The sequence below is a fragment of the Struthio camelus genome, chromosome 2, assembly GCF_040807025.1.
Source record: "Struthio camelus isolate bStrCam1 chromosome 2, bStrCam1.hap1, whole genome shotgun sequence".
Classification (NCBI taxonomy): Eukaryota; Metazoa; Chordata; class Aves; order Struthioniformes; family Struthionidae; genus Struthio; species Struthio camelus.
Genome location: NC_090943.1, coordinates 27,307,657 through 27,323,556, shown reverse-complemented (window position 1 = coordinate 27,323,556; position 15,900 = coordinate 27,307,657). Strand labels below are relative to the sequence as shown.

Below are 15,900 nucleotides of genomic sequence, written 5' to 3'. Positions count from 1 at the left end.
CAACTACCTGCGTCAGAAAGAAATAAAAATGGAAATGAGTGCCCCAGTCTTCCAAACGCATAAGCAGGTATGTAATTTTAATCATCTAAATATAACTGTTTGTTCCTGTCTGTCTGTGTAATGTGTCTAGTCAAATACCGTTGTAACGCTTGGGAAGTGGTATAGTTACTTAAGGAGCATACAAGCTTTGTCAATCCGCAGCAAAGCTGCTTTAATATTGACAGTGAAAAATAGTTCAGTTTTCAATGCATTAACAAATATATTGTGAATCCTCTTGCATTCTTTTTTTTTTCTTGAAGGAAGAGTAAAGTCTGATCAAACCAAGAAAGCTGAAACGCTTTGTGTATGCTGAGTATACGAGAAGGTAGCATTGGTGGCGAGTGAAGGCAGAGCTCTCTGCTAGTTTTCCATTTGCTTTGTGATCACTGATTCTGTGCAAAGAAATCTGTACTAGTGGGGGGGGGAGCTGGTGCTTTTGGTTTGGATTCTTGGGGGAGGAAAGCAGAGGAACAGCGCAGCATAAGAAAAATCGGCAATCTAAAACTTGTCAGTACACTAGAAAGTAGGAAAAAAACTAAAGGTACAGGACACCTAGATGAATGCTTTAAGTCTGAGCAGTGGGAGAAAGTAGAAAATGAACAATGTGGATATAAAGATATTTTAACAGATTTATGGCTACCAACAGCTGATGAACAAATAGTATTTTATGTAGTATTTAATTTTTTGGCTTCTTTATCCGGAAACATTTTTAGAATTGTGAAGTTCCATTAGCTTCTTTTATACTTTTATTCTTTCACCTGTGATAAATATTTTCCGTGGTTTTGCCTATGTACATATTTGTACATTCAGCTGTGGGGTGTTTGGTCCGGTCTTAATCACTGATCCCTTTTAACAGCTCTGGTTTATTCGGGGTGAGCAGAGGGTATTTTAACTACCTGAAACACAAGGCTTTTTAGACGCAGCTTTCTCGGCAGGTTTGTGCTGCCCTCGCTGGCCGCGTGGGAGACCTGCCAGCGGCTGCTGCGTACGGGAGGCGCGCAGCCGCTGGGCCTTCCCGAAGGGCGGTGCGTGCCGTGCCGCGCCGCGCCGCCCCTCCTCTCCCGCACGAATTCCGCTCGCTGGGAGGCTGGTTCGCAATTTCAGCGCCCGGCTTTCGTGCCCTCTGTTTTTTACGTGCCGATGCCCGACAGCGTTTCGGCACCCAAACCTTGCCCAGCGCCTGGCGGCCGTGCTGGGGCGGGCGCCGAGCTGCCCGCCGGCCATTGGCCGCCCTCCGCCGCGTGACCGGGTTGCCAGGGCAGCGGCGCGCGGCGGCGGCGGCGGCGGCTGAGCCCGCCGCCATGAGCAAGAAGCGGCTGCAGCAGCTGACGGACTCGCTGGTCCGATCCGCCAAGCACTGTGAGTGTGCGGCCGCCCTCCAGCGGCCCCCCGGTGTGTCCCGCTGCTCTTCGCCTTGTCCTCGTCTGGGGAGGCGGGGGGGGGGGGGGCGGGGACGTTCATCCCCACGGCGGGCGCCGCGTCCCGCTGTGCCCCCTCAGGAGCCGCTGGTACTCGGCGGTGGGGGCGCTCGGTCTGCTGTGACTTCAGAAACCCGTTAACGTCTGTCGTGGCTGGGTCCCCGTGGCTCCCCTGTCCCTGTGACTTATTTCCCGCAGCTTTGGGGGCGAAATCTTTTTGCTTGTGTTTTGGCTGGGCAGTTAATAGAAATGAAGTGGAAAGTCTCATCAAGCTCTTTCACACGTTGGCGGCTGAGTCCAGGGATCGATTTGCTGCAGCTGGCATAGATCGTAACATGTTCAGGAACATTCTGCACTGCACGTTTGGCATGACGGATGACATGATTATGGACAGAGGTGAGGGTCATAGGTTTAAAGGGTTGTGAGGTTTGTGGGTTGGTTGGTTTGGTTTTTTGTAATTTTTGGGCAACAATTTTCAAACAGTGATTTTCAGAACACTTCCTGTGGAGACTTACCAGGTCAACTGATACTAGTTCCTATTTAGTTTCTTGCTCCTGCAAGAATACTGGATCCTTATTACTGACAAGATGCCTTTGATGGCTGCAGAAAAAGTTGACGGGACAGAAAATTTACATGTGAGGCATTGCTACATTAGCTCTAGGTTATTGCCCAGTTACAAGTATGAGTTTCGTTGGTAAAGAGATAAAGTGCCCAATTTGCAAGCGTCCAAATGGTCCAGGGTGAGGGGCATGGAAATTGGTACATTGTTGACCAGAGTAAAGAATAGGAAGCTTTTTGGAGGCCGGCAGATGAGCATGCCTAGATAAAGTTGCGTCCTCTTTTATCCCAGTCATCCTTAGTGTCATGACAGAAGAGGGCACCATGGTGTCGCTTCTCTTTTTTTTTCCCCTGTGATTCCACAGGGAGGCCTAGTTATTGCTGCCAGTCGATAGCTCTGTTCCAAACTTGAAGGTCCCAGAAAGGGGCTGTATTACTAGCTTCTGGAAGAGAGGTGCTGTGACTAGCACTGAAGGTACTGGTCAGACCATAGAGCTAGATGAAAACAGTGAGCCAACATTAACGCTTTAAAGTATATTGTCTTCAAAGATGCATAAAATACATTTGCAGGTGCTGTAGAAGTAGCACAAACAGTCTCTAAGGTGAAGGCACTTATCTAGCAGAGGTTATGGAGGAGGCGTGAGTGTGCCATCCCCTTCAGTCTCGTGCCAAGAAGGGCCACCACTTGGTTCAGCTCTCTTTTCTCTAGCAAGAGATGTGTTTAAATGAGAATGCCATTTTATGCAGCAAGTCAAGTATCCCTTGGAAAAAATGTTACATGGAACTCATTCTTAAAAATTATTGTAATGCTTGCATATAAAGGGGGCTGATTTAAGATTGCAAAGGCAAACCTGTTATTTTCCAGTTCCACGTTCTAGTTCCCATGTGCACAGTATTTCAGCTTTCTGTGTACAGGTGGTCCTGTAGTCAACTTCCTAATTAACATTTTAGGAGGTTAATTAGTAATTGATGTTAACTGATGTTTTTGCATTATATCTTGGATTTGAATTACTGTGTTACAGGCTGTACTGATAATGAAGTTGCAAGGTTACGTTTCTTATTACAGGAAAGGGAGAAGAAAAAAGACTTTAGTATGTGCGAGACAGAAGGTTATCTTTCTTGGTATATTTGAAATGAATGTGCACTATTTGTAAGATTACTTTCTCCAAGATTTTCTGAAACAAAACCTGGTAATTTGAATCCTCTACTATATGCAAATATGTCCTAACATAGGCTATTTGGTTTATGCCTGTATGAAAGCATGCTTCCTGTAGTTGTATAAGTCAGGAAAGCAGCCAGTCAAACAAAATGGCTTATTCCAGCAAGACTATGGAGTGGGAGATCAGTGGACCGAGCGGTAGTCTCCCTTTCATTGTTATGGCTTAGAAGGATGCAGGAAGGATAATCATATTGTGATGAAAGCAAAGAAATATCTTCAAACAAAACCGTGCTCCTATTTTTGCTCAATTTGTGAAAATACTGCTTTGTGTTTCTCTGCTATATAAATTAAAAATTTATCTGATACACTTCTCAGTATTCCGTACTTTTGATAAAGACAACGACAGCTGCATCAGTGTGATAGAATGGGTGGAAGGCTTATCCATATTTCTTCGGGGGACATTAGAAGAAAAAATGAAATGTAAGGTTTCTCTGCATGCAACTATTTAGTAGTAATCGTTGAAGCTATGACCATCGAATTGTACGTCACGTTAATCATTAGTTTGTTATTTACTCTTCCCTTGTAAAGTATTTGGTAATTCAGGAGTTTTCCTCTGTAGTTCAGTGCCATAGAACTGAGTTCTGAAATGGCTTCTCTGAGACTGATGTGTATAAACTGCTGTTATTATAGCTGCCACCTTAATTTGCCAGTGACAAAGCAAACCTGTCTTTTGAACTGAAGCTAGTTTGACAGTATATAGTTTTGACAAAATGTATCTTTCCATATTCACACACAAATTAGAAGTAGGTGTAACTTAAAAGCTGGTGTTGAATGAGTAATACAATCTCCTCAAGCCAACAGAGACCCATACCCATGTTCAGTCACTGGAAGAGGACACCCGAGCAGTTGCATTTATTGTAGCAGCTCCTCAGCTTGGAAGCATAGATGTAAAAACTGTGGTTGTAGTCACCAGTCTGTGCTCCCAGGGAGGAAGAAACACATTGAAAGAAGAGAAATTGTGAAGCTGCTCATACTGGAACTGTTCTCTTACAGAGATTTTCTCTTTGCGTTAAAGGATACTTCAGCTGTCCTTTGTGTGCTAGCACAGCTCGTTCTTCTCTTCCCTCTACCTTTCTACCAGAGGGTCTTCCTTTCTACCAGAACCCAGCTTCTGAACTAACTAGGATGCATTTTGTAGGTTCAGAGCTCTTCCAATATAAACAGTTTATCCCACCCATGGGAAATCAGGCTTCTAAACTAGAACCTTTACTTAGATTATAAGTAGCTACTCCTAAAGAAGTTAAGATCTGGAAGTCATTATGTTTTATGTAAAGTGAAGATTGTATATTAGATTACATATCTGAGCAGATATAGCTTTTAACTCTGAAGGCTAGGTAGGCAATTGACCTTCCTACCAGTAGGTCAGTTGACCAGTATTGGTCAACCATTATTTGACCAGTATTGAAATATGATACATATTTTGGATATAAATATTACATATGGTGAACATGACTGAAAATCTATGGTGTAAAGCAGAACTTATATTTTCTGTCTAGTTAACACATAGCTTTAATGGTGAATGATATAGTTTGTAAGAAATATTAATTGAGTTATCTTTTGAAAAGACTGTTTTGAAGTTTATGATCTGAATGGAGATGGATACATTTCACGAGAGGAAATGTTTCATATGCTGAAAAACAGCCTGCTCAAACAGCCATCAGAAGAAGATCCTGATGAGGGAATTAAGGACTTGGTAGAAATAACACTGAAGAAAATGGTAAATAATTTCCCATTGTGGTACTTGAGCGTCTTTCAGGTGTCTGCTAACTGAACCTTAGAGCATTCCTCTGAGGTAAAAAATTCTGTTACTGTTTTACAGTGGGATTCTGAGGCACAGAGCTGGTTTTGTACTTGAGATAAACCAGTCTTCTAAGGAAAGCCAGAAATGTAATCCACATCTAAAGAGTCCGAGTCAGGTATCCTAACACAAAACTACTAGTTTATTATGTCAATGTATTATAAACTTTATGTATACAGTAGCACACAGATGTGCATGTGTGTGCATACACACACGTATGCCCCGTCAAAGCGAAAGCAGACAATTCAAAAGCATAATCTGTATTCATTCCGATGTTAGGCTTCTCCAGTAACTTTATTATTAAGTAAACTTGTATTTCATCAGTTGATCATGAAAAGCATTTCTGCAGTTTATACATTCTATTAGAATAGCAACCTCAGGGGTTATTCATGTAAAACTTGTCTCATGATTAATCTACCCAAATTGGCCAGGAACTGTATTTCAGCTTTTTCATGGACTTAAGGAACATCCCCCTCCCTCCTATTACACTGCTCAAAAATCTCTCTTCACATCAGCTCTCCAATCCCAGATGTTTTTATTTAACCCCATCTTTCTTATTTCCCGAGCCCATCATCCCTTTTGTACACCCTCAGCTGACCCACAGCTCTTACCCTTAGTTCTTCACAGGGCTGAGTCCACTGTCTCATAAAGAAAGCAAGTTGTCACTCAGCAATTTGCTAATCTTTGGCCGCCTGCACGCTCAGCTTTCCTAGACTGCATCCAGAATGAACACTCTCATGTTCTGGGCAGTTGGTAAATGAGTTCAAGCCTGAGCTGTATCCTCTAGACCTCATGAAATCCTCATACACATAAGAACATATAATAAGTTAAACGTGTACTCCTATATCAGCTTTTCCACAGGAGCCTGAGAAACCACTAAAGAATGTCCAGACCTGATCTGGCTGCTGGACAGTTGTCTGAGTAGGCTATTACGGCCCACCTCAAATAACTAAACAACTACTAGTTAGATATCCAGAAAGGAATCTACGTGGAGTCCATCACTCAACGAAGATAAAAAAGTTGGTTTTGAGCAATAGGCTGTAGGTACAATTTCACCATGATAAAATATGTCTAATTCCATGAAAAGAGACGATTTTCATACTGTGAGTATTTGCAATGAGCAAGGCAAGCCTGTGCGCTGCTCTTCCCTGTGCTGAGAAGTGTATAAGGTAGAGCATACCCAGGCATGTCTCAGTTTCTGTTAAACAGCCAGTGGCAGGCTTTCCTGTTGAGGAATCTCTCTACCTACATAGCAGCTTGCCTCTGGTTTTCTGGCATTAGAATGTGTGCTCCTTGCATGTTATTTACCAGCTATGATAGTTCCATGGCCTGATTTGCAAAACTTACAGTTGGTTCTGTGCCTTGTACACTGAACCTCCCCATGTAGCTTCACCTAAAGCCTTAATTCTAGAGGGTTTAGAAAAGTCCAATCACTATAACTTCAGTCAATAGTTTAAGCCTCTGCATCCATAGAAACAGGAGGTTTTCAAGTTGCAGAAATACTAAAAACACAAGGATTTTTTCCCCCTAGAGGAATATTCTGCTGAGATTCTGCAGTAAAAATGAAGGGGGCTGGAATCAGCATACACCACCATCTCCAGTCTCGTGAACAGGGTGCAGGTAGACTCATAATTTAAATATACAGGATATATGCTACAAACATAGAAAAAGTAGTAGAAGTTTAAGTTCCTCATTTTTAGCTCAGTGTAATGGTGCCTGAGATCTGGCTACGCGATTCTCAGCTCAGCCTCTTCCCAGTGTCAAGTTTTGCCTTCTCTGCAATTCCATTAGTAAAGACATAAGAGACAGTTGCACTTCTACTTTTTATGCCTTACACAGAGGCAAATTATGCAGATCTGTGAGTGGAAACTGTTTGCCAAAGTACATTAATACATTCTTGGTACATTCAAACCAAGAAGAGAATCCATGTGAATAATGTCTATTTAAAAAAATAAAGCTACTAAAGTAACCACCCTTTGCTAAAGCGTCCTCCTCCTTTTGTAGGACTATGATCACGATGGCAAGCTTTCTTTTGTGGACTTTGAAAAAGCTGTCAGAGATGAAAATCTTCTCCTGGAAGCCTTTGGACCGTGTTTGCCAGACATAAAGGTAATCAGCTTTGAGTTTAAAAGAATATGCAAATAGCTTCTCTGTCACTGTTAAAGAGATGTATGTATCTTGGCATTAGGTGTCATTACATGGGGCCTCCTGAATTCAACTGGTAACTTGCTCCAGCTGAGATATGCATATGCCAAATTCATATCTACCTTTTACAGGCACATATGCTTCCTTAAACAGTCAAAAACTGATACCAGAGGATGTAAGAAGAACACATTGTTATGCAGTACTTGTTGCTATTGACTATTGCTGTCCTAGGACAGCAGTATAACGAATGATCCTAAATAAGCACCCTCTGAAAATAAAAAAAAAAAGCTAGACTATTCTCTTGAAGAGTTTATCTGAAAGCTCTTCAGAAATGCAACTTTTATTCTTCTTTCTTCAATGTCACTTGCAATACTGCCATCACCTCACTTTCAGCCTCTTGAGGTAGACACTGGTGTAACTTTCTGAAAAAATTACCTTGACGCTGTTCTGCCTCAGAGCGCGACTTTGCCATCTGTAAATTCCATCCAACTGTGCTTTATTTATTAGCAATACATCTAGTCCGATTCTGAGGTAACCCTTTTTTGAAAGACGCTAGTTTAGGACACGTTCATTTCCTCAGTATTAAGTCAAATTGGTTAAAAATGAAGAGTTTTTCTGCTCTTTTCTGAGAGTAACTTTTTCTTAAATCTGGCCACCATTACTCTATTTGAACTGCATTTCAGTTTTAAATACCGTAAGTTGTGCCTTAATAGAGATGAAAAAAATTTGAAATACATGCAATGATTTGTAGAAACAGAAAAGTCCTGAGAGACTGTTGAAAACAAGGTAAGTTTTCCCTTTGATAGAAACCTACATTTCCTGCCAGCTCCCCTGTCTGGCAGGCTGGAGGACAGGGGGAAAGAGTCTAGGAGCCCTGACTCGCAGGCTCTAGACATTTCTGGTCTCCTGCAGAGCGGCTGTTTCCAAAGTGTTAGACTTCTCTTGGCAGGCTCTCAAGACTGAGCAGTTTGGGAAATGTCAAGTTAAATATATATATATATATATTTTTTTTTTTTTTTAAATACCAAATGAATAATCAGAAAATCTTCTAAAAGTTTTTTGAAAATTAACATTCTCTAATAGGTACAGAAAAATGACTTACCTTCTGTCAAAGTTGGCGATAAAGCTGGTACACAGTTCAGGCAAATCATGGCAGCCATTCAGCTTGTTTCATGCTTCCACTCATTGTGTCCTCTATTCTGTACCCTACACGACTGTTGCATGTTTACTGGGTCTCTAGCTTCATAATTAAAGGAGACCTCTCTAAGTACATGTCCTTCTAAGCCCCAAAAGTACTAAACAGATTTCAGTTATGAGCTTTACATGAACAAAACCCAGCCAGGTCTACAACTGAACAGCAAGAATGTTTCCACTCTTGACGTCTGAGTTTAAGCACACACAAATACATAAACTGGTGGTCCAAAAACTTAATAATTTACTAGTTTTCCTACAGGAGACTAATGCCTTTGAATGTGGACTCATCCCTCAGTGGTGACATCACTAATTTAGTACTGTTGGAATAAAGATACTCCTAAAGTTTAAGGACTTCATCTGCTTGCAAGTTTCAGTTTAGCACCCTTTTCTGACTAACTTAAATCCTCCAGTTACTGTTTTGTTTTGCTTTTTTGTTTTTAAACAGGGCAGTATGGCATTTGAACGGAAAACTTTCCAGGAAACTACTGGACTGTAGCTCCAGCTGGTGAAAGTGTTGTAAGAGTTCTTTTTCTTAGTGGCTCTTCATGACACAGTAAAAGTAGGAATAACTCAAAACTTACTAAATGTTAATATTCCTTTACTGTAAAAGCTACTGAATAAATAGAGGTTGCTTACATTAAGTAAATACAGTTCTTTCACGAGAAGCACACAGGACAAGATTGCTACAGCTATGTAAGTAACATTACTGTAATTGTTCATCCCAAGAAAAAAATATATATACAATTTTAACAGGGAATTGCTTTGAAATACAGTATAAAACATTATTTTTGACATTCCAAAAATACATATATATTTAAGCTATCCTTTAAAGACGACGGTAGGAAGATGCTGCCAGCAGTATCTATATTCTTCTTCTCTGCTTTAGAAGTGGCTTAGCTGAACTAGCCTTTGGCTTTTCCACAGATGTCCTTGAAACAGAATCTGCCACCTGAATTGGGGAGGGGGGGGGGAAAAAATCTACTCTTAGTAAACTGCAACTATCCCTTCTTTATGTTAGTTTTAGAGTAAGATCACCTATCCAAAATTTCAGTATTGGAAGGGATCTATCATTGTAGTTACACTTGCATTGAAATTTCCTGTAGGAAAGGGGGGGGAAAAACAAACACCACGGGCAGCATTAGACACAAGAAAAAGGGAGGTGAAACCCTGAGAAAAATACAAGTCTGTTAGCAATAGCATTTTGTATTTTTACCCACAAACTGAATTCAGAGACTCAGTGATGGACTATTACACATTTTATCACCCTTCTCAGTATCAGAGGTGTTTCAAAGTAGTTTAGCGTATTGTAAGTCAATTTGAACAGAGGTTTTTTCTTTCAAATCACTCTAGTTAGCTCTAGTCAAGAAAACTCTTTTCCAACCTCTTAATATAAAAACAAAGTTACATCACAGTGTTGGACCTACACACTGATTCATTAATGTCCTCCACAAAAGGCTTTATACCCTGATTCATTAATGTCCTCCACAAAAGGCTTTATACCCAAGATGTCATTCCAGCATAGTATTCGTAGTTTTGTACTACTTTTAATGTCAAAACAAATGTTCAAGAAAAATTACATTCAACTCTGACTTGGTTTTGACTGTAAAGAAGTAGAAAAACAAGATACAAATACCACACTAGAGTCAGTAAGGCTACCTGCAAGGTTATCGTGCCTACCCCTGTGAAAAAAGGGTCGTTTACTAAGGACCATTTAGGCCCATAATCTGCTATTTTCAAAGCGATAAGCATTAACATTTATACTTTCAGAAGTCAGCAGTGATGTAAGAGGTATGGAGTAGAACAGCCTGAAATATTCTGCATGATGAAAGAGTTAAGCAGTCAAAGCGCTAGCTTTAAGTTCCAAATAAACTGGATTAAATGTTAAATTAAGTTCTTTTAGGGTCTTTGTTTTTATTGATAACAAGCACATGATGTATATGTTTGAAAGTGAAAAATACAAGAAGCTTCAGAATCCTTACCTGCTTCAGTTTATTTCGAATTAACGTAGCTGAAGTATTCAGAGAATCATCATCCATATCCACCTTAGGTACTTCTGGTAACTGTGGACCAATAACGACTTCAGTACTGTCTGTATATGTTCCCATGAGGGCAAATTTGTTACCTTCCTCTCTCCTCCTCTTACGTTCTTGTAGATGAGTTGTACGAGGTAGAAACCTGTCAATTCCATTATCAGTCGGAACTGCTCTTTGCTGTACTGAAGAAATTGGTGGAGTATGTCCTCCTGGCTGTACATTTTGAGTTAAGGACATGCTTTGACCAAAGTACCCAGAAGTTTCAGCACAGTTACTGTCATTCTGGAGAAACATAAACTGGCTCTGATTATGAATCCCAGAAGGATATCCTCTGTTTTGTAATGCTGTGTGAGAATTAGGAAAGCAAGGAAATGGATCCCAGTTACCAGCTGCACAGGATTCTGATGTAGTCCGCTGACAGTCGTATGCCGAGTTCTTTGAGATGGGTGTCTTAGGCCCCTCTACTTTCTTTGCGACAAAGCAATCTTTAAAACAAGAAAAGGCAGACTGACTATTTTTATGTCATTATTAGTTCTAACACATAAGAAAAAGAATTTAATACAAGGCAATTTTAGAAGTAGCACCAGTGATATTTAATTCCCAGTCACCTTTCAGTGATTCTTCTTTCCTAAGTGTCACCTTTCAAACTGAAGTTTTCCAGCCTACTCTCTCTGCTTGTTTATGAGGAAAGCCTAAGCAGAAGTATTTCAGCGGTTTTGAGAATGATGAAAATATTTCTAATGTTTAAAAAAAAAATCACTATTTTAACCTCCAGTTATGATTCCAAGAACAGCCCGTGTTTTGAAACATCAGGCATCAGATGTTGTGATGTTAAAAATTTGTGATTTTAACACCCTTTAAATGCAATCATATAATTAAAAATTATATCAAAGTATAAAAGCACAAGAAAGGAGAAGGCTGTGCTCTGTAACTTGTGTATTTCATAGCTCGCCCATGCTTAAGTGCTGCCTAAGAACTCTGCTGTGTTGCAGCCCCACTGCCTGTAAACCCAGTCCATTTTCAGCATTCCTCCAATGCCAACGCATGGCCTAGAGAAGTTTTGTTAAAAGCCTCTGGGTGTGGTCCCCTTACAATACTTTTTCCCTTTTGGTCTGCCTGAATAAGCTGGAACAAGGGTGAAAAGATGACTTCCAATTTCTTGATCAGTGCTGGAAATTTCTGATAACGTTTAGAGTAGAAAATGGAAAGGGAAGGAAACAATGAAGTATTAAAACTTGTGCATTTTTTTTATTTTTGTATCAACCAAAGACTAAAAATTGTTTCAAAAATATACAGCCCTCTAAATGTTGAAAGATGTCCCTGTTCTGCTGCTAGCTTATTTAAAATGAATCTTTAAAACAGTTAAACACAAAATATTTTGTTTTATTGTGGGCACTTCTAACCCACCCACCACTGAAACGATATGTTAGATCTATAGGAAATCTAATTACAAACCTCTCTGATTTGTTGCTTTTGCTATATACTTTCTTCTATCCTGCAACTTCTCCCTCGTTTCTTGGACTGTTTCAAATTCTGGAGCATAGCACACATGCAGCAAGCTACCAAAGAAACTTCGTTCGTCCATTTTTTTCTTGGCCACCCTGAAGGAAATTAAACTGTATTAGCAAAACCAAGACTAGCACTTCAACTGTCTGGAATCTTAACAGATTACAAACAACTAGGGTGTAAAAGAGTAAGAAGAAGGCAGATACTGCCCTATACGGTACCTTGCACATGGCAGTTTTTGGAATTTTATAAGATAAACCTCGGTAAACTGCTCTGCTGGATATTCATCTAGAGCATGATACTCATCAATGGCACCATATAATGCAAATTGTTCAACTAATTCCTTCATGACACCTAACGCAGGAACTCCTTGTATTAGTAAGTAACGAGATTCCAAGTTGATAGTGTAAACCTGAAAGAACAGAACACAGTATTTTAAAGTGTTTATATTCTTACTTTAGTGCAAAAGTAACAATTCCAGGAATTTCCTGTACGTTGTCTGTTGCTCCTCAAATCCTCTCAGAACACTGAAAATCCTCTGCGCTCTATTTAGATTTTGGCAGTAGCAGTAAGCCAGGACCTTAGCAAAAAGGTAAGTGCAGAGTTTTCTGGGACTTCTCCATCACTGAGAGGGACTGAACTCATTCCTGTTACTCAAAAGTAGAATGCAAATTAGAGTCGGCACTTTCTCCACCAGGTCATAAGTTTTATTCAGCAAACAGCAGTACTTCAAGTCCCTAGATTTCCTTGCAAGACTGAATCGTAGCCAATTAGTATGAGGCACTGTCAAAATAAAGAACAAATCCTGTAAAATCTTTACCGATCACAAGGCAGAGAGGCAAAGCAGGCAGAAAATACTTTGATCCCTTTGGGCACATCATGTGTGTACAGAGCTGCCTCTGCTGCAGTGATCAAACAAGATACATTTTTGAGAGACAGATACGTAAATCAGATGCTGAGAGCAGCAATGTTTTCCCTGGCAGGTTAGCAGAAATTCCTTTCTACTTTGCATAATGACTGTAGCAGAACAACACAGGAAGAAAAATCCAAGGGAAGCTCTGACAGCTCAGTCTACGTAGAGCAGGTTGGTTACTGTAAGATTTAAAAAATATACATGAATTCATTCAAAAACATTTAGACTGCATGAGATGCACATCCTTCTCAAAAGCCAGCAAATGCAGGACCAGAGGGAACCAGTCAGGAAATCAGCTCTCAAACCACCGTCATAAAAAGGTACCCTCTCCAAATAGCGTGCAAAAATTGTTCTCGTTGACAACAGCTTATTCCTAGCCGTTCTCCTTCCCAAGTCAGCCCTAAAACATACCTATACTGCACACAGTATGTTAACTACACACGCAAAAAGCAAATGCAGCCTTCTCCAGCCCAGTGTAATGAGAAATTTCAACTATAATGTGTGCCCTTCCCTGAATCTTACCAGGAGCAGATGCGTGTGACTACATAAATACAAGAACAGCCTTGTGCATCTAAGCCCTATTGAGTTCAATGACATTGCGTACCCAACTCTGTTAGCTAATAACTGCAGCATTCAGCTGCAGAAGTCTCTTTACACTCCACTTAATCATTTTTGTATTTTTATGTTTTGCCTAAGACTGGACTACTTGTGCCACATGCATTTCTAACCAATTAATTTACAAGGTACAGTTTTGAGGTTACTAGATTTACTGGACTCACATCCACCAGTTCCTGCTAGTGCCTACTGCTTTTGTGCATAAAAAGGAAACACGCTAAGGCTGCAAACCCTTCAGGGCAGGGGCTACTCATGCTGCACAGCTGTGCGCTCCAGGCACAGCGCAGGACACTGAACGAGCACGGCAGAGGGCCATCAGGATGCGGTAACTGCCAAAGTAGACGGTATGTCTCAAGAACTGGAAGTAAAGTTCTCCAAAGCTCAGCAAAGTTCCTGCTGACTTTGAAAGAGCCGCTTCCTCTCGGCCGACAGGTGAGAAGGCAGGCCGACTTCTGTCAGGGGAGCGCCTCACGCTACGCCCGCCTTCAACCCTACCGGAGCCGGCACACGATGCGCCGCAGCAACACGGCGGAGGAGACGAACCGCAGAAAAGCCCTGAACGGAGACAAGCACCAAGAAGCGACACAAGCACAGCCCGCGAGGTCGGGGCGCTCCTGCCGACGAGCTCACGGGACGCAGGCCCGCCCTCCCCCCACAGCAGCCGCGCCTGCAGCCGCGGCCGCCGCGCCGCGCCGCGCCGCACGGCCGGACCCGCCGGCGCAGCGCCCGCTCCGAGGCGGCCGCGGCCGCAGCCGCCCCGGGGGAGCGCGGACGGCCCGCTCGCACGGCCGGGCCCGCGGCCGCCTCACCTTCACGGCGCGCGGCCTCCGCCCCTCGCGGTACTTGGCGCGCGACTCGCAGGCCCCCAACTGCGCGTGATGCCGGCAAGCATCGCCCAGGGCGCTGCCGGCCGCCGCCATCTTCCCGTCGGTCACTGCGCCCCACGGAGGTCGCTCTAGCCGCTGCCCGAGAGAGTAGCCAATGAGGCAACGGACAGAACAACTGCCTTACTCTCATTGGCTCCGACTAGGTGGAGCTCGACGGCATACGGAAGCCAGACAGAACAAGCTGAAGCCCTCGATAGAGCAACCAATCAGAAAAAGGGAATGAGTATATGCCGCGCTCCCATTGGCTGGCCGTGGGTCATACTATTGCCCCGGGGGGGGGGGGAGGGATCTCGGGGAGGCCTAGGCTGCCCGCCCTCCTCACGGAGCGCTAGGGCGGAGCGGGCGCCCGGCGGCGGTGGCGCCCGGCTGCCCGCCCGCCAGGATGTGGGGCAGCGGCAACCCTGGGGGAGGCGGAGCTGGAGTCGCCGCGGTGACAGTGGTCCTCAGCGGGAGCCGGGACTGCTTCCTGCACCTGCCTCCCGTGCTGGCCTCTCACCTTCGCCTGCAGCAGGTACCGGCTAGGCTCCGCTCGGGGCCTGGGCGAAGGGACTCCTGGGGCGGGGAGGATTGTGGGAGAGCAACCTCTCCTCCCTCCCGGCATCCCGTTGCCATGGCGATACGCAGTCTCCCTCCCCCTCCCCCTCCCCCGGTCCCCATCACTGCTGACGTCACCTCTCCCCTACAAGCTGTGTTGTCGCCATGGTGACAAGGCGCGCGCGCGCCTCCCCCTTCCCCCAGGTGGTTGGAGCCCTTCCCGGAGAGGCAGCGGGAAGCCCCGCCCCCCCCCCCCCCCCCCGGCCTGCCGCTGCCCCAGCCCCAGCGCCGCCGGGGGCCGCCCGCGGCCTTCCCCGCCCCCCGCTGCCCGCGGGCTGTTGCTGCCCCCCTCGTACGGACAAGATCAGGGGTGTGGGAGGCAGTGTTTAAAGTCAGTCAGCCCTGTGGCTTCCCGTAGAAGCGCGTAACTTACGCTTCGTACCGCTGCCGTCCAGTCGGGCCGCTGCCTGCCGTCAGCGTGTCTGGACGGTTCACAGCGTCGTGCCAAGGTTTCTGACCGTGTTGTCATGCGTTCTCCTTGCTAAAACAAAAAAAGGTGGGACTTCGTTATCTCTGAACTTAGTCTTACACCACCTGCATGTTGTCATCTACTTTTCTCTCAGCACTGCCTATTTTTATACCTTTCTTTTGGCAGTAATCCATGCACCAGCATTAACTGAATAACATGTAAATTGGATCTTTCAAGTAGTAGCTAAGATGTTAAATCTGTGCAGAATCATAGTTCTTGGTGTACCTAAATATATGTTTTGCTGTGTAGTTCTGTACAGAAATACTTAATAGGGCTTTGGATGATAGGAGGTATGCGAATCAGTTGCAGGAAGCGTCCCTTATGTTTTTATTAACATCTCACACAGGAAAACACTAGCAAGGCCTGTGAGCATCCATTGTGCCAGGTAAAGAAGTCAATAATTTAAAAATTGTTAACAGAACAGATCACGTATGCAGAAAAAAGACACCATAAGAAGGAGCAGGAGAAAAGGAGAAAATCAGAATGGAGTTTGAGAATGGAGCAGGAACGTG

The 15,900-nt window shown here is 43.5% G+C and overlaps 3 protein-coding genes across 10 annotated transcripts in view; 2 read left to right on the top strand and 1 right to left on the bottom strand.

Moving 5' to 3' along the window:
- Positions 1–994: 994 nt before the first annotated feature.
- Positions 995–9,014, top strand: CLXN (calaxin). The gene is made up of 6 exons (XM_068934835.1): positions 995–1,398; positions 1,698–1,853; positions 3,550–3,654; positions 4,800–4,951; positions 7,037–7,141; positions 8,817–9,014. Exons 1-6 carry the CDS (start codon positions 1,341–1,343, stop codon positions 8,865–8,867), a joined length of 627 nt encoding a protein of 208 aa, XP_068790936.1. The 5' UTR covers positions 995–1,340; the 3' UTR covers positions 8,868–9,014.
- Positions 8,953–15,403, bottom strand: RBM48 (RNA binding motif protein 48). 4 transcript variants are annotated; one of them, XM_068934831.1, is made up of 5 exons: positions 15,293–15,403; positions 12,132–12,322; positions 11,860–12,005; positions 10,351–10,889; positions 8,953–9,320 (listed from the first exon to the last, which is right to left on the bottom strand). In XM_068934831.1, the coding sequence occupies exons 1-5, from the start codon at positions 15,386–15,388 to the stop codon at positions 9,234–9,236; spliced, it is 1,059 nt and encodes a 352-aa protein (XP_068790932.1). In that variant the 5' UTR covers positions 15,389–15,403; the 3' UTR covers positions 8,953–9,233. The 4 variants fall into 4 exon arrangements, with proteins under 4 accessions (XP_068790932.1, XP_068790931.1, XP_068790929.1 ...); XM_068934830.1 differs by lacking the exon at positions 15,293–15,403 and adding an exon at positions 14,822–14,927; XM_068934828.1 differs by lacking the exon at positions 15,293–15,403 and adding an exon at positions 14,248–14,396.
- PEX1 (peroxisomal biogenesis factor 1) overlaps positions 14,600–15,900 on the top strand; it is a 28,607-nt gene continuing 27,306 nt past the window's right edge. For 4 of the 5 annotated variants that reach the window (XM_068934826.1, XM_068934823.1, XM_068934825.1 and 1 more), the window contains exon 1: positions 14,610–14,836. In XM_068934826.1, the coding sequence (XP_068790927.1) occupies positions 14,708–14,836 (129 nt within the window). In that variant the 5' untranslated portion in view covers positions 14,610–14,707. Of the gene's footprint in view, positions 14,837–15,900 lie in introns of all 5 variants that reach the window. The other variant, XM_068934824.1, reaches the window with a different exon arrangement.

What these genes read in the sequence shown, in the direction of transcription:
- CLXN (XM_068934835.1), top strand. Translation starts at nt 1,341, where the DNA reads ATGAGCAAGAAGCGGCTGCAGCAGCTGACGGACTCGCTGGTCCGATCC. An exon ending in TGACATGATTATGGACAGAG is followed by an intron (nt 1,854 to 3,549) that starts GTGAGGGTCATA and finishes TACACTTCTCAG; the next exon opens with TATTCCGTACTTTTGATAAA. An exon ending in AAATAACACTGAAGAAAATG is followed by an intron (nt 4,952 to 7,036) that starts GTAAATAATTTC and finishes CTCCTTTTGTAG; the next exon opens with GACTATGATCACGATGGCAA.
- RBM48 (XM_068934828.1), bottom strand. Translation starts at nt 14,358, where the DNA reads ATGGCGGCGGCCGGCAGCGCCCTGGGCGATGCTTGCCGGCATCACGCG. An exon ending in GGAGGCCGCGCGCCGTGAAG is followed by an intron (nt 12,323 to 14,247) that starts GTGAGGCGGCCG and finishes CTGTTCTTTCAG; the next exon opens with GTTTACACTATCAACTTGGA. An exon ending in CAAAAACTGCCATGTGCAAG is followed by an intron (nt 12,006 to 12,131) that starts GTACCGTATAGG and finishes AATTTCCTTCAG; the next exon opens with GGTGGCCAAGAAAAAAATGG.